We start from the raw sequence: 24,398 nt of genomic DNA, 5'->3' as shown, positions 1-24,398 counted from the left end.
TGTATATGTGTGTGTATGTGTGTATGTATATGTATGTGTGTATATATGCATGTATGTGTGTATGTCTGTGTATGTCTGTATGCATGTATGTATGTGTATATGTATGAGTGCAGGCACAACATGCATGTGGAGGTCAGAGGACAATCCCAAGTGTCAGTCCTTGCCTTCTACCTTCTCTTTTTTAAAAATTTATTTATTTTTATTTTATGTGCATTAGTGTTTTGTCATGGGTATTAGATCTCTGGGAAATGGAATTAAAGATGGTTGTGAGCTGTCATGAACCCAGGTCCTCTGGAAGAGCAGTTAGTGCTCTGAATCACTGAGCCATCTCTCTAGCCTGAGACAGGCTCTTATTTGCTACTGTGACTATGCCAGGCTATCCAGCCTGAAAGCTTCCAGGGATTTCATTCTGTGCAGGAGAGCCTGAGTTACAGGTGCTTCCTCACACAGCTGGCCTTAGATAGGGATAGAAACTTATATTTGTGGCCCAAATGACCCTCCAGCCCCACAATGGATTTTTAACTGATAAGAACCAATAATTAATAATAGATTTTTTTTCCAAATTCAGATTTCTATAAGATGTAAACAGTTCTTCTGGGTCCTTACTTCATTTTAATTAATTATTTTTTAAAATTTATTTTACATAGCGCAGTTTCCCCTCCTTCCTCTACTCCCATTCTCCCTCCCTGCCTCCCATCTAACCTCCCTCACCCCTCCCAATCCTCTTGTCCATCTCCATCTCTGTTCAGAAGGGGGCCAGCCTCCCATGGGTGTCAACAAAACATGGCATATCAATCCTCACTGACTTTTCAGACTCCAATGTCACCCTAAGACCCAAAGGTCTGAGCAGTGCGTTTCCACTTGCTTACTCTCAGGCAGACGCTCATGCTCAGCACTGAGCTCCAGCCCTCGTAGTGAGGACATGGACAGTGAAGGGTGACAGTGAGAGGCAGGAAAGAGACGGTGGTGGAAGACACTCAGGAGGGTCTGACTGGGGCTGAAAGGAGAAGGGCAGCAGAGGGCCTGACAGCAACCCTTTGTCAAGGCCACAGAACACCTGGAGCAAGAGTAACAACTTTGTCTTCAATGCTTGAGTTCCACGTATGAGCCTTGCCCTTTCCAACCCTAAAGGGCTTACATGTGGCTGAAAACTGAGTGCATCAGGGATGTCTCAGGATTTGTAATCTCTCTCTCTCTGTAGCTCTGGCTGTCCCAGAACTCACTATGTAACCCCGTTTGGCCTTGAACTCACAGAGATCTGCCTGCTCCCCTTTTCCCAAATGCTGCTGGCATTAATTTTATGCTCCTCCACACCCACCCAGCAGGATTTATCATTTTGAAAATTTGTTTCCATGGTTTTCTCTTTCTTTTTGAGACAGGATCTCCTGAGCATGTTGTTGGCTAAACCATGTCTGCATTCTGCCACTCAACTGTTTCTGGCTCATCCATCTGCCTTTTCTAAGCCCTCCATCTTCATTCCTATCCCCAGGCCTTTGCACATTCTCTTTCCTTCCCTTGAGATGCCTTTTCCTTCTCAGTCTTCCTGTGGTCTCTGCACTAACACTGAAGGACTTATATGAACATCCCTATTCTCCCTAAAATACTTTTTGGGAAGAACTGTTATTTCTCTTGGTATACCTATAGCAGTGTATGGGAAAACTTATCAGCCACAGCAGGTGATTGGAGGCAAGAATTTCAGAGGTTTTAACACAACAGTGACTAATATTTCTAGAAAATATAGGACTTTGTAGAAATTGCCTAATAGGGTGCAAGGTTATAGGACAGGGACAGAAGCCACATCACAAGCAGACATAGGAGCTGTGTTAAGGGCTTTGTAGTCAAGGAAACCTAAGGAAGTTTCCCTCCCCCAAACTTATGATTGTAATTATTTTTAGTGCAAACCAGTTTTAGTTGGATATTAGCAAGGATAGAGCTGCGTGCCAGATTCATTCTTCTGGCTGCATTGTAGAGAGAGTGGGTTGTATAGGGACACAACTGGGAGCAAGATACAGTTGGAGAGACATCTAAGGTCACCAAAGAGGAGCACAAGAGTCTGAAGAGGCATTGGGATCCAGAGTCACGAAGGACAGTGAAGATGCACTTTATAGAGAACTCCAGCTAATAGTCCCAGATACTGCAGAGGTTTACACACAAAAACAATACAGATGGGAAGCTGCTAAACAGCTTGAAGAATTTTGATTGCCCACCTCAAGTGGGGTGGTGGAATCAACATCTGACCAGAGTGTGCTGAAGAGTGACAGGAAACAAGGAAACTAGACAGCTGCAAGTGTGCACAGCAGTCAAGTGGAGAAAGGCACTCCAGGAGAGGCTAAGGGACGCAGCGCCGAAGGGTTGTTTTCAGTCACATAAGAAGGAGTAGACTGAAGGCCTAGGCACAGTGCTGGCCAAGGATGAATAGGTAAAAACTACCTTGGTGTGAAGGGATTCTCTAGAGGGATTTGCTAAAAACATCAAGAAGACCCAGCATCCCTTCCCTGACGCACACAGCAGATGTACTCCATTCCTGCCCTAGGTGCTGGGGCTGTAGAGTGACTTTACATCCTCCAAGGGAGACAAACAAAGAAAGTGAAATTTACAAGATAAACAAGCCAGACCTGGAGTCCATCAGCTCACTGGATGTCAGAGGAGGGAATCACCTTTGCTACTGCAACAGGACTTTGAGTACGACACTGCTGCAACCGAGATGAGGTGCTCACTGTGCACAGGCAGAGGCAACTTTCATCACAGCGCTCTGAGTACGTTGTTAAGTACTTGGGAAAAACAAAGTTAGGTCCTAACTCACTTCATACATCACAGACTAGTAAAAGAATTTCAGAGATCTGCAGGAAGTAGGGTTAGGGACATAGCTTAGTAATAGAAGATTTGCGTGGCGTGTAAGAGACCCTAACTTCAGTTCCCAGCCCTGGAAAAATGAGTGCTCCCTCTCTTTAAAAAATTGTATACAGTAAAAGAAAAATCTGGGTCACATGGATCTGATTACTCAGTGGTAAGATCTTATGTAGGAAAAAAGGATTGGGATGAAGAAAATCATTCCATTTACAAAAATGAAGTTCTAGGGTGAGGAAATGGCTTAGTGATGGTTCATGCATGAAGCCACCATACCTTCAGATCCCTAGTACTCATAGCCTGCCGGTGACTCTGGGTTCAGTGAATGTATGTATGTATGTATGTATGTATGTATACACACATATATTCATATATATGCATATACATATACACATGTATACATATGCATATACATATATACATGCATACACACACACATATATATATGTATGAGAACACATGATGGCTACTTCTGACCTCCAGTCTTTCATAAACATCTGCATATGCATGTGCAAATACATGTATACACAATACACAAACACATGTGCACACTAAACCCAAATAAATTTCAAAATAGAACTGCAATACTTGGGCCTGGAAATGTAGCAGTAGTAGAGCCCTTGCCTAGCATGTGTGGTGATGTGCATGTATAATGATGTATTTGTGTGATGATGTGCATGTGTAATGTTGTTCATGTGTGACGATGTGCATGTGTGTAATGATATGCATGTGTGATGATGTGCATGTGTGTGATGAAGTGCATGTGTGATGCTGTACATGAGTGTGATGATGTGCATGTGTGTGATGATGTACGTGTGTGCGTATGTGTGATGATGTGCATGTGTGATGATGTGCATGTGTGAAGATGTGCATGTGTGAAGATGTGCGTGTGTGTGATGTTGTACATGTGTGTGTTGATGTGCATGTATGTGTGATGATGTGTATGTGTGATGCTGTGCATGTGTGATGATGTTCATATATGATGATGTACACGTGTGTGTGATGATGTGCATGTGTGATGTTGTGCATGTGTGAAGATGTGCATGTGTGTGATGATGTGAAAGTATGATGCTGTGCATGTGTGTGATGCTGTGCATGTGTGATGCTGTGCATGTGTATGATGATGTGCATGTGTGATGCTGTGCATGTGTGATGCTGTGCATGTGTGTGATGATGTGTATGTGTGTGATGATGTGCATGTGTGTGATGCTGTGCATGTGTGTGATGCTGTGCATGTGTGTGATGATGTGCATGTGTGATGCTGTGCATGTGTGTGATGCTGTGCATGTGTGTGATGATGTGCATGTGTGATGCTGTGCATGTGTATGATGATGTGCATGTGTGATGTTGTGCATGATGTGTGATGATGTGCATGTATGATGATGCCCTCGGCTCAATCTCTAGCATCAGAAAACAAAATGAAAAAAAAAAAAGTGAACAATAAGATCCCAAACCAACTATCAACAAACTAAACCCAGGAAAATATACTGAACAAAATTGGGAACTCTATGCTGAACATACAAAACTTTGTTGAAAGAAATTAATGAAATCCTAAATAAAATGCCAGTCCATGTTCATAGGATGGAAGGCTTCATATTATTAAGATGGCAGAGATCCCCAGACTGACCCACATAACCAACAAATGCTGAGATGTTGCTTTTCTTTTGAAAACATAAGCTAACAAGATGATTATTAAAGTCATGGGGAAATACTGAGGGCCCAGATTAGCATGGCGATCTGAGGAAAAGCAGGTGAATGATTCATGGTTCTCGAATGCAAAACTAACAGCTGAGAAATGAGGGTGTGGGGTTGGGATAAAGGCAGGCACACTGATCAACAGGATGGAATGAGGGTTCAGAAATAAATCCTTACATCTGTGGTTAATTGATTTCCAACAAGGGTTCTGGAGTAATTCACCATGAGAAAACCAAGCTTTTCAACAAACTGTGATGGGAAAACCAGAAATTCAGATAACAGAAGTTGAACCTTACCCCATACCCCATAAAAAAAAATGGGTCATAGACCTAAATGTGAGGGGGGAGGATTGTACAACTATTAAAAGAAAAGAGGATCTCAGAGAGGAGGTGCATTTTTATATTACACCAAATGTGCTGATTGGGGGGGGGGGAGAGGAGAAAGAATAGGACTATATTCAAATTAGCAAAAATATAAAATGATGACTTATAACATGGAACATTTGTAAGTCATGTTTCTGCTAACACACTTGTATCCAGAACATATAAAGAACTTTTAAAGTTCAACAACAGGCAGGCAACTGAACTAAAAATGGGCCAAGAATCTGAGTAAACATTTTTCCCAAAGAACACACAAATGGCCAGTGAACAAATGAGGAGATGTTTAGCATCATTTGCCATTGGAGAATCACAAATCAACAGAACAGCGAGTTACATCTCCACATACACCAAGATGGCTGAGATGAGAGAGAACGAGCAAGCTGCTGGTAAGGAGGTAGGGAACGAGGCCCTTATAGGTTGTCAGTGGGATAGTAAAATGGTGCAGGTGTTTGGGAAAGGTTTGCAGAGTTATCACGTGACCAGACACTTTGCTTTTAGGTACCTATACAAGAGAAATGAAAATATGCACTCATACAAAACCTCACACCTGAATGCTCACATGTCTGAGCAACATTCTTCACAATAGCCAGAAAGAGAGGGAGTAGCTATCGATTGAGAATAAATAACATGTGATATACAATGGAATATTACTCAGCATAGAATAGAGTTCCAACAAATGATACAACACATAGAACTTCATTAAATGTAAAATCTCTCTCTTTCTTACACACACATATACACAAACACACACACACAAACACACACACACATACAGAGAGAGAGAGAGAGAGAGAGAGAGAGAGAGAGAGAGAGAGAGAGAGAGAGAGAGAGGAGAGAGGAGAGAGGAGAGAGGAGAGAGGAGAGAGATGTCTCCTGAGTTGGTAACACCATGCCATGGAGACAGAATGAAATACTGGGAAGAGGAGGAACATGGTGATTGCTAATGTTCTAAATAAGACAAATGTGATGACTGGATGAGTCAGGGAATATATTAAAACCCACAAAACTGCACACTTTGAAGAGGTGAATTTTGCAATATGTAACATATATCTTAGCAAAAACAGTTATAAAAATTAACTCTAAGTGAGAGAAAGTTAACAGATTTACTACTTAAAAAGGAAGTCTTGGGCCTGGAAAGTGAGCCCAGTGGCCAAGAGCATTTGCTGATCTTGCAGAGGACCCGGGTTCAGTTCTCACTTCCTATAAGATGGCTCACAACCATCTGGAACTTCTCGCCCAGCAGTTCTGACTCACTCCCCCTTCTGGCTTCTGTGGGCATTGTAAGTACATGGTGCACATGCATACATGCAGGCAAACATGCACTTGCATAAAATGGAAACAAATCAATCTTTTTAAAAAATAAGGAAGACTTATTGCATTAAAAGCATGATAAGTCAGAGACTGGGAACGTTTGTAACACATGCTATTATTTTTGGGAACAAAAAAAGTTTATACATTACTACATTATGGGAAAGAAAGAAATACATAGCTACCACAGCAAGGAGAGCCCAGGAGGAGCTTCCCTCTTCCAGAACTGGGTGTGTGTGAAACCCATAAGGGGTCATGTCCTTTTTAAATTTTGTGAAGCACTTCAAAGAAATCTTGGCTCAAGGGGAAGAGAGGTAGACAATCTTTGAAAATACGAGTCACAAGCCTGGACACAGAGACTTGCAATCTGAAAAAAACACTACTTTATGGTTATGAAAGCCTTGGGCAGAAAAATCTAATTTATATTGGGTCTCAATTTGACAGTAATTTTAAAGATGCCATTGAGACTATCCATTGTGTATGAAAGCTGGTTTTGGAATAATAAGATGGAAAAAAAAGAATAAGATGAAGGTTTATATAGATGCAGTTGATGTAAATCATCTGGAAAAATAATAAACACCCAACAGAAATGGTCAAATATTACATAGCCCAATTCTCAAAGGAATTATAAATGCCTGAAAAACCATGAGTAATGCTTGAACCTAACCAGTACTTGGAAAACACAAAATAAAACAACCAGGTGACATTTCCTTCTTATCAGGGTAGTATAATTTAAAAAGCCTAATGCAGGCTGAGGGCTGCATTTGGTCTCTGCAGCTATGTACATTTAGTACTCTGCTTCCGTATCTTGAACTCTACCCCAAGTAAACAATCCTAAAGTAGACCCAGCATTTATTTGAAACGATGTTCATAAAAATATTAGCTAGACATAGGAAAAGGAGAAAGGATGTAAATGTCCAACACTAAAAGCATGGCTAGCAGATGATGGTACACCCCTATAATTTTCATGCTGCATTTTAGTTTAAAATGATGTTTAAAATATTCAGGGGTTTGAGAAACTATTTATATTGAAATGATATACAAATATCAGATGGTAGACGCCTAAAAGCATTCACCATTATACTGCTCTGTGTGTGTGTGTGTGTGTGTGTTGCTAAATCAAACCTGGAGCTTGCACACAGCAGTCCTGCACTTTGTTGGACACAAGATTTAAGAAAATAGATGAAGTACAAAAATAAAAATTGGGAGGAAGTACACCAACATCTTAGTAATAGGCAGCTCTGGGCAGCTTCCTCCCAAATTTTATTTGCTTTCAAGTAATTATCACAGTTTCTTTTCTATTTCCAAATTACAGCAAATATTGTAAGAAAAATTTGCGATGACTAATGTCGTGGTTTGGGGGTGACTAATGTATTATGATTTGAGTTATAAAGTTAGACCACAGAATAATTAAATGGTAAGAAAACAATATGTATATCATATGCTCATTCTCTACTTTCTACACAGTTAGAACACTAACAGTATGCACACAGTAAATTTCCTGTAAGTATAAAGACAAATATGTGATATTTTACCCTGATTCAAAATAATCATTATTAGTTTTGGGCTTAGTTTGTTCCATTTATTCAATTACTCATGGTTTGAAGGCAGGATACTGATTTGAGAACTTATCCCTTCAGTTTTCTGCAGAGCTAGGGATCAACCTGGGGACACTGTGCACGCTGGAGAAGAACCACCACTAAGCTAAACCTACAGGGGCTTTCTTCAAGTTTTGACGTAGGAATTTTTAATCTCTAGATCTGACCTTGAGCCCTGCCTCTGGAGTTTCCCACCACTTGTGGGATGTGTGTGTTTCCTCTTTTCCTTTTTGAGAGAGGATCTCGCTGTAGTCCCCAGACTAGCCTGGGGACTCCCAGTCCTCCTGTCTCAGCTTCTCAAGTGCTGGGATTATTTAAGTATTTGTCACTGTTGCCTGACGGTGTGTGCTTTCATTTGTCACTAAGTTCTTTTTCTATTTTCCCTTTGATTTCTTCTTTAAACTACTGGTGACAATGGCTACATACAAATGAATGTATTATCTCAACAACTAACTGTACATTGCATGCGCGCGTGCACGTATATGTATGTGCATGTGCACATGTGGTGGCCAAAAGGTTGATGCTGAGTGTCTTCCTCAATCATTCTCTACCTTTTTCATTTATTTATTCATTCATTTATTTTGAGAAAGGGTCTCCTGTAGTGAGATAGTTCCTAGTTAGATATATTAGGCACTAGACTTACGTTTTCCAGCTTAGGACAACTCTTTTGTAAACTCCATTATGCCTTCACCCTAGGACTAGATATGTAGGTCATTTTGTTCTCGATTTTCCTTTTCTTAGAGCACACTTGTTATTCACTGTTTTGTATATAGTTTTGTATTAAGCCTAAATCTTTTCTTTAGACTAAAAGTCTATATTATAGTGAGATAGTCCTTCTGTGACACTGACCACGCCCATTGGGGGGGTGGAGCCATGGGCGGAAGTGACCTGGGGAAGGAGGTCAGAGGGAGAGCCAGGAAAAGCTCTCTTGCTGGCGTGACTCGGACAGGAGAGCATCGGGTTGAATTTCCTGGTGTTCATCTGTCTAGGTTGTAAGTTATTTCTCCCTGAATAAACATCTATTAGGCCTATTTGTTTATCCTGATCCTTATTTAACCGCGATAGTCTCCCATTGAACATGGAGCTTATAGATTGGCCAACAAGCACCAGCAATTTGCCTGTTTATGCCTCACTAGGGCAGACATTATATTGTATCCTGCTTTTTTGGTTTTGTTTTTGTTTTATGAGACAGGGTTTCTCTGTGTAGCTCTGGCTGTCCTGGAACTCACTCTGTAGACTAGGGTGGCCTAGAACTCACAGAGCTCCACCTGCCTCTGCCTCTTGAGTGCTGGGATTAAAGGTGTGTGCCACCCCCCCTGCCTCTGTGTTCTGCCTTTGACATGGGTGCTAAGGGTGTGAACTCAGGTCCTCATGATTTCATATTACTTTACTGATTGAGCAACTCCCACACCCCAGCCTGTGCCTTTTCTTTTTAACATAAAATAGGCTAATGATTATGGCATCATTAAATCATGCTATTTAACCATAATTAGTCATTATTACCACTGCAGTAAAAACATCTAACTCTTCCAACAACAACTTCCCACACGTATATGGTGACGTCAGTAACAAGTGGTACAATCAAGAAACTTTCCTAAGGCTCTTACCTTGAATTTTCTTGAAAACTCTGGAATTCATAAACTTTAAAAATCTATCTGCATAAAAACTTGGTCTATGAACTGAAACAGTGTCCTGAAAAGAAAGAAAGAAAGAAAGATGACAGGTTTGCTTCTTAGAGTTCACCTCGAGTAGGAAAAATGGCTCGGTTAGTCAAGATCTGAAATAAAACATGTCCAACAATTAGAAGGACCAGAGGGCTAAGGCTGGGGCAGCCAGCAAGACTTAGTCATCATAGAGAGTCTATGTTCTCAGGACGAAAAGGAGCATAAAGGGACAGAGGAGACGGCCAAATGACTCTGCTCCATAAACAAAACTGTCCTGTCACAACACCACCAGGACTTGGGGGGACTTGTCTGTTTTTCTTTTTAAGAGACAACTAGCAATCCAGGCACCATCTGGAATGACGGGGGCACTCGCAGTAAATAGACCACTTATATGAGGTCTCTGCATTTATAGCTAGGGACATCTGCAAGGGGCAGGTAAGAAGGGCATAGTTCTCAGTCACATCAGAAAGATCAGAAAGAGACATAGCTCCCCTAGCATAGGAGTGGCATTTATGTTAGGGGGGTTTTATCACTAGGTAACAAGGCGAGACTAAATTAGCTACTGATCACACGGGACTGGATTGAATGGAAACGCTAGGTTCCTCCCATGTTTTGCAGGAGCCCTTAGGTCAATTTATTATAATCCAGAAAAATGGCCTGGATGAAGGAGCTGACTCTCTAAGTTCATCTTGTAGATGCTCTATCTTGAATATAAGTTTCTGGAAGGAAATTTCTAAAAGTTCCATAGTAGACACCATGAATGGTATGCAGTGGGAGGTTCAAAGAGCGGTGAGCCAGAAGTCATGTGACCTGCACCTGGTGTGAGGTCTAATTTTAACAGGCTGTACGACTCTGGGAGCAGCCAGTATCTCAGGGCCTCAGTTCTTTTATCTACAAACACACTGATCCACGCATCTATTTGTGTGTAGTTAGAGACATCTGCAATTCCCCAAATGGCAGTTAAAAGGGCACAACTCTTTAGTCACATTAGGAACGCTGAACTCCCTTGGGGAGCTGGTGATGTGGCTGACATTTGTTTCTGGTGTGACATGTGCTCTTCCAACGTTACTAGCAGCTTCTGTTTCTGTGGACAGTTTCTCACAACAGATACCATGACTTAGAAATACTGGTAAGAAGCAAGGGGAATCTATGGCTGACTGACACCCAGCCCTTCCCTTATAGGCTTCCGTAATTGTTATCCTTGATCTAAAAACAAACGACAACAAACTGTCTAAATAAGAAACACATTTGTAAACAAACAAAAGTAAGTCTTGGTTATCACTTACGGTTTCACAAATCTATAACAAGTACAGAGGTCTTTCTTATGACCAAACTGAAGATTAGAAGACATGTTTTCCACAGACAAAGGCTTACATGAGACTAGATCCCTGACTTGGTATTGGAATAAAAGTATCGATGAAAACACTGGATGACCTTGGGATATTTGACATCTACTTTCTGCATTCAAGGCACTGTGAGATTCCTGTCTTCCTCAGCTGGGAGACCTAAAATTAACCTAGCTTGACTTTTTCGTAAGAGGAACTCCTGATCTGACTAAGCCTGTGGCAGATTCTGAGAATTGTGAGCCTATAATTCAATGGAGCATCCTGATGGAAGCCAGCCATCAGCCGGGTGGAAGGTTATTAACAATCTGCCACAGAATTGAAAAATGCATATTCCTTTCCAGAAAGCAGGAGAACAGATTCCATAATCTATTCTCTTCCAAAAGAAGGCGTCCACTCATGTCTTAAAGGGAAATGAGCAATCAAGTTTTTGACCAGTGGACTCTGTGGACAAGTCACCATTAAGTCATTAACTGTGAGGAGCTCAGTTGTGCCAGAGTGGAGGTATCAAATCTAACATCAGTGAGTGAGTATATGTGTGTGAGAGAGGTGAGGAGGGAGTTACCCCCCTGTAGCTGATGTTTTCTTCACCTGATTTCCTGCCACTCAGCATATATATATATATACACATACATACATACATACATACATACATACATACATATATATATATATGGGACTAAAGAGATGGTTCAGCCATTAAGGGCACATACTGCTCTTGCAGAGGATCTAAGATGGGTTCCCACCATCTACGTCAGGTGGATGTATCTCCAGCTCTGGGAGATCTGATGCCTCTGACCTCCATGGGCATAGGCACTCAGGTGACATACACGTATACACCTGCATGCACACATATCCATAATCAAAACTAATAAAGTAAATGTTTCAAAAACTTCATAGCATTTTTTAAATACATCCCATGTCAACATTTTCCACTTCCTGTGTCATTATCATGTGTCAGACTTTGTGCTGTACACTACCATGCAGTAGCCTGTGTCATACTCATAGAAGGCAGGTTCAGGACCCTTATTGATGGGAAAACTGCTTTCTCATGTGGCCAGTCAAAGTAGGAAACTGGTTCAAATCCAGGGATATTCACCATCACAGTAAGGGCTCAAAACCCTCTTTATCCCAGGTTTCTAGAAGCTTCACTTAAAGGGCCCCGATCTTCTCATGGCCTTTGAAAAAGCCCCCTACACCTTACTCATCCCCTTACAAAGGGGACTTTTGCACCCCACATATGAACAACCACGGTTTTATTTTCCAGGCCTGTGAGCCTGGCTGTTGGGCTGAAAGTCATTTATTTGAACGGCTAATCAAATTCATGTGGTCTTGTCTTCAGACTGGAACTACTCTTCCAGCCTAAGATGTGAGCATGCAAAGATCTTGCTCTCCCCTGAGTCCAGTCACAGCCACAGTTGGGCTAGAAGAGTTTAACAAAGCACAGGTCACTCACCCCGTCATAAACAAGAGCTTTCCAGGAATGTTCTAACTTCTTCATTAACCTGAAAAGCAAACAGACGGAGGAAAATAACACTGAGAATGCAAAACGGCTCTGGTTGGTGAATTTTCGGGAAAAGAAAAAAAAGAAGTTTGGTTGCTTTTAAAATAATGAAAGACCACTCCCCCAAATTTCTCACCTATATGATTGGAGGATATCAATAATGCCCATGAATAAAAGTAGTTTTTCTCCCTTATGGCTTTTAGCTGGAATGCCTCCCATCCTGTGGATACAGCAAAGGGAAAAATATTTTATAACACGAGTACAGAAAGCTGAAATTCATTACTAATTATACCCCAAAACATTAAGAATTCTAGATTACTGCCTCCTTTATTGCCATAAGTTTTCATCAGTTTAAGGGATAATAACTTCTTAGCTGTCAAATCTGAGGAGTTGGATGGGAAGAATCTAATTACAAAACCACTTCTATTTAAAAGTTACGAGCAAAGAAGGATATTCAGAGCAGTATAAAATACTGCTTTAAAAAAGGAGACAAGACTAGCGTTGAACAGTGCCTGCCACGCATGGCCGAGGCCTTGGGTTTGACCCCCAGTGCTGCATAAAACCACATGCATAGGGGCAGATACAAGGGGTAGGGCCAGGAGAATCAGGAGTTCAAAGCCATTTTTGGCTACATTGGAAGTTCAAGGTCAGCCTGCTCTAAAGTAATATTATTCTTTCTGATCTAAAGAGTCGTATGTTTAATATGAGGCTGAAAAATACATAGAGGCCTGGCATAGCCATATCTGATGGGAACGGCAAAAGTCATAAGGCCAGCACAGCTGTGTGACAAAACCCAGCAAAGCTGAGCCACACGAGGGCCCATGCCACCTTTGGGTTTCATCTCCACCTGGGAGACTTTCAATATTTGTACAGTTTGGGGAATATTGGGTTGATGGAAAACATCGCATGAATCATTCATGCCTTCCCCCAGGAGTGCTGCTTCTAAGTTTCCTCAGGAAAGTTCTGAACACACCACCCCTCCCTCAAAGTGGGAGGGGTGGTGTGTTCCTTATGCCTCGGAGGTTGTGACATACAGAAAGAAGCCAGAGGTCTCTTTATGAGGCTATGGGACACTCTTGAAACATCTGCCCTTGTACTCAGACAGGAACAAGATATCCAAAACAAAGTAACTCAAAAAACGTCAACAAGATTCAGTGGGCTAGAGGAGTTGGCCACAGTAGCAAGCCTCTTCCTACTATACACTCAGGTGATTATGTGGCATGTATAGAAACAAAATTAGATTAGCTGAAGTTACCTCAGCCCTACACTGAGATTTATACTGATGAGCAAAGAATGATGTAGAAAGATGATAAAAGTATTCTGTAAATATATAAAATGTAAACATTGTGTTATGCCAGAATTTGAATAATAATTGCAGCAGTTTTGGCCTGAGGATATTTCTTGGGCACTCTGACCATTAAGAGTTAGTAATACACTACTTAGGCCATGGCAGTATGCCCAGGATGGCTTGAAGATTGTTTTGGTCTATGGTCCTTATACCCATAAAAGCTACCAGCCTGAGAACAGGCTGTCATCTAGATTCCTAAAAAATTGGGTTATGGGGTTGATGAGTAAAGATGGTTATGAAAGATAACTGTTTATCAATGATGTCAAAACTTGAGGGAAAATGATTGGAAATGATAACTCTTCTGTCATAGTTTATTATTGATGACTAAAAGATGAACAAGAGAAAACGTTAAACACATGTTCAAAACCAAAAATGATATGATCTATGCTTTAGAACAACATGAATGTACCCGCACTTACTAAATTTTGTATAAATCAAGAAGCAGTCTGGCTGCTAGTCAGTCAGGCAGCAAGATTCTCCCAACCACCATGGCCTGGCTCATTTCCCTCCCTCACCTACTCCTTACATCCCCTGCTGGGACCTGTATCCCTACAGCTGATATGCCTCTTCTCCGTCCTTCTCTCCTAAAATGAAACTAAGAAGTGTCCCATGTCTGATTCCTCCTGTCGCTCTTGCAAACACCCATCTTCAGACCCTGCCCTCATCTGGAGCTGGACTCTGGCAGAGGCCTAGTGTGGTAGAGCACACCTTTAATCCCAGCATTTTGAAGGCAGAGGCAAGAGGATCTCTGTGTGTTCGAGGCCAGCCTGGTCTATATAGTGAGTTCTAAGATAGCCAGAGACCATAACAGAGAGATCCTACCTTAAAAATTCCTAGCCAACAACCTTCCCCAACCTGCCCAAACATAGAAAATAATTTACAAAATTAACTCTAAGATATATTTTTGCAGGGTGTGTGTGCGTGTGTGTGTATGTATGTATGTATGTATGTATGTATGTATGTATGTTTGTATGTATGTACATATGGATTAATCTGAAGAGATTATTGGATTGTAACTTGAGCATTACATTTGTTAATGGCAATGTGATTAATAGCTCTGTGGCATTTTACAACATGGACACAGAATAATTTGTTCAGTAGATTATTGACTATTTAGACAGAATTGCAAACAAGGATTCGAAAGAAGGCTGACCACATGTTAGTTTCCTTTCTGAGAGACAAATGTGCACCTGGCTTAGTCATTGCTGCAGAATCCTAGGAGGCCAGTGACGAAGGCTGTGGGAAGTGATTTCCTCTGTCTCCTTGCTCAGCAAGTTCACATGTGATGAGTCATCTCAACAACCTTCCATAGTTGTAATGATTTCTATTGTTAAAGGTGCACTTTACATATGCAAATGGAGCCTGCAGTTACCAACACGTCTGGCTGAGGAGAGACATCTACCAGGGTGCAGAGGTGAGACAGACAGAATCCTCTTTGCAGATTAAAAGCCCCTTAAGTGCCAGTATCATTCCTACCATGTGTTTTCGAAAGTAAATAAGTGAGCACGAATACTTATTCACACTTATTCGAGTCCAGGATTTGTTCTTCCCTCTTCTGGTAGATGTGTTGAATGTGTAGTAAATGAAGGGACAACATTTTCAATCATTGTTTAAAAAAAAGGAAAAGAAAAAAGGAACCATTTGAAACAAGAAACCATGTGGGTGAAAGACAGAAACTTGAGAAACTGCCACTCATCTAGTTGTCTAGAGATAGAGAGAAATAAAGTTGGTTTCAGCCATTGACTACCTTACCAGGAGTCTATTCCCAGTGTACCACCCCTTGGGGGAGGTGATTGCATGCAACTACCCAGTGACTGGGGTACCCAAAACCAGGACGGTTGTACTTACGTGTCTGGATTCTCTGCAATGATCCCATCTGCAGACTTGCCTGGACCCTGGATGGATTCCATGGCTGTGGAGTAGAGGACTTTCTGCATCCCAGGCCGCTTTGCATCGGGCACATTTTGTAAGGGCTCCTCTTCTTTGTCTTTAAGGGAATGGTCCAAGATGTGGATTCCCAGCAAAAGGCTATAGTCCATGATCTTGAAGCTTTCCAGCACCTGAGGAAGGAAAAGACCCAGAAGGTCAGTCAACTCAAAGGGCCTGTGAGCCTAAGAGCTCAGAGTCAGCAGACATGCCACACCTGTACTTGTCCACTGAGAGGCAAAACGTCAAACACAAAACCATCTTAGTTATTATTAGGCTACTGGCAGGAAGTACTGCCATGGTGGTGGGAAAATGAAATTTTTATGCAAATCTAAAGGAAGAAGCTCTTCCTTCCACAACTGATTCACTTACAACACTTACTGAATGCTTTCCATAAACCAGGTGCCAAGTACCTCCCTTGGATTCAACCGTCACACCAAACCTATGAGCTAGTATTACTGTTGTCTCTGTTACATAGATGAAAGCCGTGGAGACAGAAGATAAAAGAACCTGTTGGGTCACAGGCAGCACACCAGTGACAGACCCACGAGGTGGACACTGGCATTCACACTCTTAGCACAGGAACCAAGAAACCCAGTCTCACCAGTACAAACACCCCAGCTTTTGCCTGGGTTCCATTCTCTGCATCTGGAGCTTGAGTTTAGTGATAACCGCTTTTCAAAGCCTATCTCTCAATGTTGCCCATCATTTCCCCGTAACAGGTCTTTGTAATATATGTGATCTCAACAAATAGCAGGGCTTAATGCTTAATTATCCACTCTGTAGACAGTGGGGAGATGGAGTCAAAAAGGGTTCAATGCAGCCAGACAAAAGAAAAAGACGAGCTGCGAAGGGAAAGGGACAGGACATAAGGTCTAGGTGACTATCCCTCAAACTGTTAGAGTGCAGGGGACTTGTACACCTGGACCAGCCTTAGACAGGTAGTGCCTGATCAGGAGGCATGTCTGAAAACGAGATCTCTTCTTGTATGACTATTCTTCTTTTCTACCAGTGTGTGTGAGTTATCCAGACCCCAGCCTGTTGTATGACCTACACCAATGACAGATCCACGAGGAAGACGCTGTCATTCACACTCTTAATCGGAACTAGTCCTTGGGCAGTGTAGGATCAAAATCCCAGAGTCTTCATGCTTCTCATTGTCCTCGAGCCTAAGTGTTTTTATAGCAGATGTTCATGCCATTTGAAAGGGGGTTGGCTGGGAGGGAGAATACTTGTGGATGTAACTTCAGGAAGGCCAGGTGAGAAAGGCTTCACGAAGTGGGCCATGAGTAGTCTTTGAAATATGCTGGTCCCTGGGTCCCAGTCATCTTTGCCATTAATGATGAACATATTATGGGCTGTAAACAAGCTTCAGTTATTCCACAGAATTTACCCTTCAACTGGTTTTTAAATAGCATTAGGAGTGAAACAGAGCCTTGTGAATATTTTGATATGCTAAAGTTATATATTTTAGAGTGGAGACAGATAATAATTGAGAGTAGAATTACATTATTTGAGAGGCCTGCGACATAGAAATTATATTTCCAGAGATCTATGTGTGACCTGATAGCTGTGCAAAACCAGCTCCCCACAACTAACTGAAGTAGGAGTTGGAAGAGATGGGTACTGCTGCTGATTGCTGGCCCAGGGCTCAAGCAGCAGAACCATCAGTCAGTTCTCCATGGAGGCATGTCGTTTAAGCCTTGCCCTTCCACGGAGCAATGATCAGCATGGAAAACAAGCCTGCTTTGTGTCAGGATGCCATCGGCTTAGCCTCTGAAGTCAGGAATATAATCGGAACACACATGGGAAGTCCTGGGGAGTGCATCAACAGTCTTGGTAAGAGACTATGATCCTAGCACTCAGGAGGCAGAGGTGGGAGGATCTCTGTGATCTCTGTGAGTTTGAGGCCATCCTGGTCTACAAAACTACATAGAGAGACCCTATCTTGAAAGACCAAAAAAAAAAAAAAAAAAAAAAAAAACAACAACAACAACAAACAAAAGGCAGTGATGACTTGGTGAAGTCAGCCCTTCAGGGTACAGCACTACATACCTGTGTGCAACTCAGAGGTCAAGTTTAGCTACCACCTTCTGCCACCTTCCTATAGGAAGTTCCTGAATTGTTACCTTTGGCTGGTTCTCATTCCTAAACTACAGCCTGTATACTCCCAGTGGCCTCTAGGTATTTTAAAGTTTCTAAACCATCCACATTGTAACTGTAAACTCTTGTTTTGTCTCAAAACAACTCTTTCCCCTGGTTTCCTGCTTTCATTTGAAAACACTGTAATGTAAATTTTAGACTCCAAGGACCCCCTCTCCTTTCATTAGCTGCCCAGTCCTGCAGCTGGTGTTATCAAAACATCCCCCTTCTCTAATCATTCCATTCCAGCTTCCCTTGCGGATGGGTTCAGTGACCCCTTGTCAGTAGGTCACATCACATCTCTACTCAAAGTCTCCTGACCTGCCATGGCTTGGTGGCGAGGCCTCAACTTCACATCAAAGGACTTTGCTCTCAAGGCTGAAGTCTGTGTCTCCTTGTTTGACACCGGCTTAGGTTCCTAAATTACTCCCAAGGGTGCCCGGAAGATGTAAGCCCTGATGTTTTTGTTCATGCGGCTGTTTCTATAGACTTTTCAGTTTTTCAACTCAGAGGGGATTATTACATCCTAACTCATATGGTAATTCCACAAAAACTACATTACTATATTACAAACTGTTGGGAACAAGCACTCTCTCTGAAGTCCCAAACATATTATGTGTCCCTCTGCGCTACAAAGCTTGAGCCCAGATTATACGTGCAGTTTTCATATCGTAAAGGAGATGCTGGGCTCACCAAAGGCTTGATCTACTCTGTGCTTCCTTTGGTGGAAGGTGCATTGGTCATGTGGGTCATATGGGTCCATGTCTACATGCAAATAAAAAAAGTCACCGACAAAGCATGTCCAATACTACACTTCTGGGCTTTAAATACCAGCACTCAGTATCATGATTACGAGGTCTGTGCAAAAATCTCAGCATTGAAAACATTTACTGTGATTGTGTGCTGTGTTGTCAGGAAAACGAACATAAAAGTTCCCTGTGTTTTCAAAGCTACTTACATGATGGATATTTATACTCCGTTCAAAGGGAAAATGAAGATGATATTTGCAAACACTGTCGTTTGCTGTTTAGTGTGCACACAACTAAATGACCGATAAGAGGGAAGTTGTTTTGCTGTAAACGAGGCTGCGTTGTAGGCTGGGAGCCCATTACCTTGCTCTTTGGGAAGCCTGTCTGTCATAAGCTGGGTTAAGAATGGACTCTTCACTCAAGAACATTTGGGGCTGGCTCTAAGATGGAGGCTGAATTGTGTAATACATAAAATTAAAAAGGATTCAGAAATAATTAGAAATTTGGATACTGCCTATTTGATGGTTAGACTTATTTTAATACAACATCCAAAAGTTAATATGAACTTAAATGTACGATACAATGTCTTGGGTATTCTCTTTTTTGAAATTATAATATAATTATACCATGCCCCTTTCCCTTTCCTCCCCTTCACCAAATCCCTTCCATGTCTCTCTCCTTGCACTCTCTCAAACTCATGACCTTCTTTAATCTAAAAAGGGGTCTTTAATATTAGGAGAATCATACCGAAACACATATCAATAAAAGAATATGGTGGCTGGGATGTGCTTCAAATTGTATAGGAAGGAAGAAAGGAAGGAAGGAAGGAAGTGCAAAATTGGCTTTGAGTTGAAAATGGACATGGGACATATATACATAGACATACATGTATAAATATACATGTATATGTATGTGTACTTATGCCTATATTACATACATGTATATGTATATTAATTGTAGCATTCTGCCAACTTTTATATATGTTAGAACTTTTCAAAAAATAAAGTTTCAAGTTCTTCTTTGAGATGCTTAGAAGAAATGCATTATGATACTTGGTTAGATAGTTTGCCTCTGCCTCAGCAGCTGATGGGCTAGTGATGGATACTATGAAAACACAGATGAGAAACAGGACAGAAACCACAGTGGGCCAAGCAGGAGGCTGGCTTGTGCTCTCTGTTCCTCTCAACTGGCCATTTTTTTTTTTTTTTGTTGAAAGACCAAAGTAACACGAAAATGTGAAGTTGATCAGGAGATTCATCAAAGCCCCTGGGTAATGTCTCTAGCTGGTCTATATATAGTCACTAAATAAGGGGTTACTAACTTATACAAAATATTTGCAGTAATCCAATAAGATAAGTCAATTAAAATGGTATCCTGGAGATTTTATGCAAATAGCCATCCCTGGAATGAACTGATTTGAAGAAAAATGGACCCAGGAACCTGTTATTGCTTACAATGTCAGCCTCTCAGAGTATAGCACTAGATTGTGTGTACGTGCAAGTCCAGTTAGAGTACAATGCTGTCTTTTTCATTTAACTTAATTTCCTCAATAAAGCTCAGAGTGTTCTTCGCTAATGTAATAAGGAGAAAATACAGACATATAATTTTAGCTAGTAAATCAGAATGGATTAAATATTAAGTCCTTAGCTTAGTTATAGGCTGGCACCACAGTCACACAGAACACTGGACTATGGGGTACTGACCAGCACAAAGGCGACCTTCTGATTTTATTTTCACTTGAGAACTTGAAGTGACAGAATTATGTTCTATGCTTTAGAAACAACCATCTATCACCCAAGGGTTTATATGCATACATGTATATCTATATGTACAGCAACACATATATATCATTCTTATATATGGTTGTTTTTGAAACAGAGTTTACATGGTCCAGGTCGACTTTGAACCTGCCTCACTCTCACTTAAATTTCTCCGTGACATGCTATTTAAAACTCACAAGTAGCGATAAATACGACGAAGACGACGATGGCAACAACCACAACAGAAATCAGGACACACTTTCGGTCTTCAGACTTTAAGACAAGGAAGTTACTTCTCAGGCTGGCCAGGGTTCCCAACTCCCAGTCTTCCTTTTGTTTTGTTTGTTTTTTTGTTTCCACTTGACTCAAAAGGAGGGTTATAAAAATTAGTGCTATGATAGCCCTGCAGTTACTGTAACTAATGGGAATTTTCAACAGCTGCTCACCCAGCAGTCGCGCTCATGGACCTATTCCCCAGCTGTTCCCTGTAGCCATCTCATATCTCAGAAAGAGGTCTTGCTTTGATGTTCGTGGGATTTCCTAATCACACATGTTGCAAGAGTTGGCAAGTATCAACAGGGCCTCATTGTGTTTCTCATTGAGCTTTAAGAATGAACTGTTTGGACTAATTATTTTCCTTGTGATTCATCACTTACCACTACCCCCTCACTGTCCTCTTCTCTCCTGGAAGTAGGCTTTGAAAATCCAATTGTCTTGTTCCAAACTGTCTACTTTGGCAAAGCGTTTTCCAGATTCCTCCAGAACCCACCCCAGCACCTCATCATCAGAGCCTGAGGACCTGGCATAGTGGCCTTCTACCCTTTCATAACTAGTTAGGTTATGATATAAGGTTTTAATTTCAGTGTCTTTTTCCATCATACCTACAGGTTAAGGGAAATGATGGAGGACCATGGGTTTAGGCTCAGAGGGACCTGTGTATGAGGCACTGTAAGTTCAGCAGACCCGGGAAGCTTCATCCTGTGCAGACTCCATCTGTCAAGAAAGAGCCTAGTCTCTTAGTGTCGCTGTAAGGAGAGAGAGAGAATGTGTCTCTAAGAGCGAGTACTGCCTAATTCAAAGCAAGCCCATAGTCAGTGTTTACACAGTCTATGGATGAGCTGAGTATGGGAAATATGTCTTTACTGTCCATATTCATGTATTGTACATATATTTGATGAATTCAGTATAGATATTATATATTTTAAGTGGTTTAAACTACTTTGGTATCTTTGATACAACCTTTTTTCTTCCAAAATTGGGATAACTATTTCGTAAAATACGGAGAATTATGTGTCTGGCTTACACTGAGGTATCTTTTTCTTAGTAGTAAGTTGGGAGTGAGCAACATAGACTAATATATATATTTTACAGCTACCCTGTCACCATCCCACATTGACCATCTGTCCCTTCTGTTACTATCAGCAGGAGACTCTTTCCCACCAGTCACATGCACAGCAGCTAACCTGCAGTAACTGGCACAAACTGGGACAAGCATCAGTCCCTTGCAACAAGGCTCCTGAACAATTGTAATGTGTAGACAGTCTTAGATGGGAGAATTAGTCATCATCTCAATCAATGACCGAGGAGAATGAGACATCAACACAGCTGCAGCTTACTAGCCATTTGCACATACCAGTCAAGTGAACAATATAGTTTTAGTTATGGCATATACAATACAGAATCCAACACATGTGTGAAGGTGACACAACTGACTTTGGTTCCCTTTCAGGACAAGTCATGAGTTGGCTATTATTAAAAACCTGCTTTTGTTAGCTTCATGCTTAGGTAAGACCCACTACTATGTTGAAAACTTTTACTCTCCTTAGTCTTAGGCTTCCTCAGAAGGTGACACTGAATGAGCTGTCCAGCGGGTTGTGGATGGGGAACTAAAGCCACTTGGTTTCTGTTCTTACAGAAATTAGAGTCTAGTGCAGTCATTAAAATCAGAGCAATAATCACTGGGCAATGGAGACTACAGAATGTCTGTGCAACGATGATTCCAGAATGGTTTTGGATGGAGCACTAATGGGAATTGAGCCTCATGGAAATGCTTAGAGCCTTAAGCTTCATTGCATCAGCAACCACAGGCCGATTATCAGCCACTGGGCTGAACTGTATATTTTTTTCATTTCCCCTTTCAGCTCTCTTTCCAGCACCCTTCAGCTGCTTCTCTGCCAGTCTCAGCCGTTGCTTTCCTGGAGTACAAACTCAGGTGATGTTTCAACAAAAGACTTCAGTACCTACCGATGTAGAATGATCAAAGCTAGACAAGGAAGCGCCATTAGTAAACAGTGATAGGGATCAGGAGGACACAGATCATTCACACTGCCTTATGGGAAGAAAGAAGAGGCAGCAAGGCAGGAAAAGGGGGCAGCAGCTTTTTATAAATATAAATATGTACTTGTCATATAGCACAGCAATAACACTCAAGCACTTGTCCCAGAGGAAGGAAAACTTACAACAGGTAAAAATCAGGGCAAACATTTTCACTGAAGCTTACTTGAACCATTCAAAAATTAACCTCTTATCTGGGTGGTGGTGGCACATACCTTTAATCCCAGCACTCAGGAGGCAGAGGCAGATGGATATCTGTGAGTTCAAGGCTAGCCTGGTCTACAGAGTGAGTTCCAGGAGTAGGGCTGTCTCACAGAGAAACCCTGTCTGGGAGAAAACCAACCAACCAACCAACCAACCAACCAACCAACCAACCAACCAACCAACCCTGTCTCAAAAAAACCCCAAACCTGATGTGTGATGTTCTTCTGTATGCTGTGAATATGTGTTGCTTTTATTGGTTGATGAATAAAACTGCTTTGGTCAATGGACAGGCAAAATATGGGTAGGTGGGAACTCCAAACAAAGATACAAAGAGAAAGAAGGTGGGGTTAGAGAGACGCTATGTAGCTGCTGCGGAGGCAAGATGCCAGGGCGTTACCAAGAAGCCACGGCCACGTGATGATACACAAATTAGTAGCAGTGGGTAAATTTATAAGTGAGAGAGAGCTAGCCAGTAGTAATAGGCCTAAGGTATAGACCAAACAATTATAAATATATATTAAGTTTCTGAGTGGTTATCTTATAATTGGCTGTGGGGACCCAGTGGACAGAGAGAAACTGGCCCAAGTGGGAATGGGCTACACGGAGAAAAGTCTCCTTTACATAAAACAAACAAACAAATAAAACTAACTAACTCCTCTTAATCCCCATATTCTTTAGCAGGTTAATATTAAACTAGTATATTCATATCGCAAAATGCCACTCAGCAGTAAAAAAACGAGCAAACTGTTGATATAGGATCTGATGCTAATGATCTCAAGGGCATTATAATGAGTGAAAAGCCAGCCCACACAGCTTCATGTTGTAGCTGTTGTTTTATGTAGCCCAGGCTGGCTTTGAACTCCTGCCTCTATTTCCCTAGCACCGGGACGGCAGGCATGCATCACCACGCTCAGCTCTGAGTACAATATTCTTAAAATGCCAAATTACAGACATGAAAAACATCCACAGTTGCCTGAGATTAGGGAAGGGCTATGAAGGAGGGAGGGGTTGAGGCCAGGAAAGTGTGGCTTGGGGGATCCTTGAGAAGGAGCTGTTCTGTACTTGACCCTGGTGGGGTGGAGATGTAAATCTACTCAGTACATAACTGCATTGAAGCCAGCCCCAGCACACATCTGCACACACAAAACTGGAAAAGTTAAGAAGTCTTAAAACATACCAGGAGATCACATTCAAGGCTATTTCCTGGCAGAGATAGTGTGTTGAAGTCATATAAAACGCTACCGATGGGGGACACGGGGTGAAGGGTGTTTGTGTTGCAAGTGACTCCATAAAAAAGAAAAAAGCGAAGACTTTACAGGTGGAAACATTTAGTGTCCTTGCAAATACACTCTGTTTTTGCTTGTTTGTCGTTGTTCTCACTAGGAGCCTGGTTTGGTAGGTGCCTCTCTCCAGCTCCCTCTAGCTCAGACTAGAGAGAGGAAGGCATTGTGCCTGCTTCCCACAGACTCAGGGATTCCTCCCAGCTCAGACTATATTTCATTTAGAGTCAGTTTTATTCATTTATTTGTCCAAAGACTCCAAATTTAATTTAAGATAATGAGCAAATGCAATATCGTGTGGCATTACAGTGCCTGT

General features: G+C 41.6%; 1 protein-coding gene across 1 annotated transcript in view; it reads right to left on the bottom strand.

Annotated features, from left to right (window-relative positions):
• Positions 1 to 24,398, bottom strand: part of Pip5k1b (phosphatidylinositol-4-phosphate 5-kinase type 1 beta) — a 269,852-nt gene that overhangs the window by 60,668 nt on the left and 184,786 nt on the right. Inside the window, exons 8-11 of the mRNA XM_051200132.1 lie at positions 15,536 to 15,747; positions 12,476 to 12,559; positions 12,292 to 12,340; positions 9,436 to 9,520 (exon numbers count right to left, since the gene is read on the bottom strand). Of these exons, the coding sequence (XP_051056089.1) occupies positions 9,436 to 9,520; positions 12,292 to 12,340; positions 12,476 to 12,559; positions 15,536 to 15,747 (430 nt within the window). The remainder of the gene's footprint in view (positions 1 to 9,435; positions 9,521 to 12,291; positions 12,341 to 12,475; positions 12,560 to 15,535; positions 15,748 to 24,398) is intronic.

The sequence above is a fragment of the Phodopus roborovskii genome, unplaced genomic scaffold, assembly GCF_943737965.1.
Source record: "Phodopus roborovskii unplaced genomic scaffold, PHOROB, whole genome shotgun sequence".
NCBI classification, from domain to species: domain Eukaryota; kingdom Metazoa; phylum Chordata; class Mammalia; order Rodentia; family Cricetidae; genus Phodopus; species Phodopus roborovskii.
The sequence above is the reverse complement of the archived record's forward strand: the minus strand, read 5'-3'. Positions and strand labels throughout refer to the sequence as shown.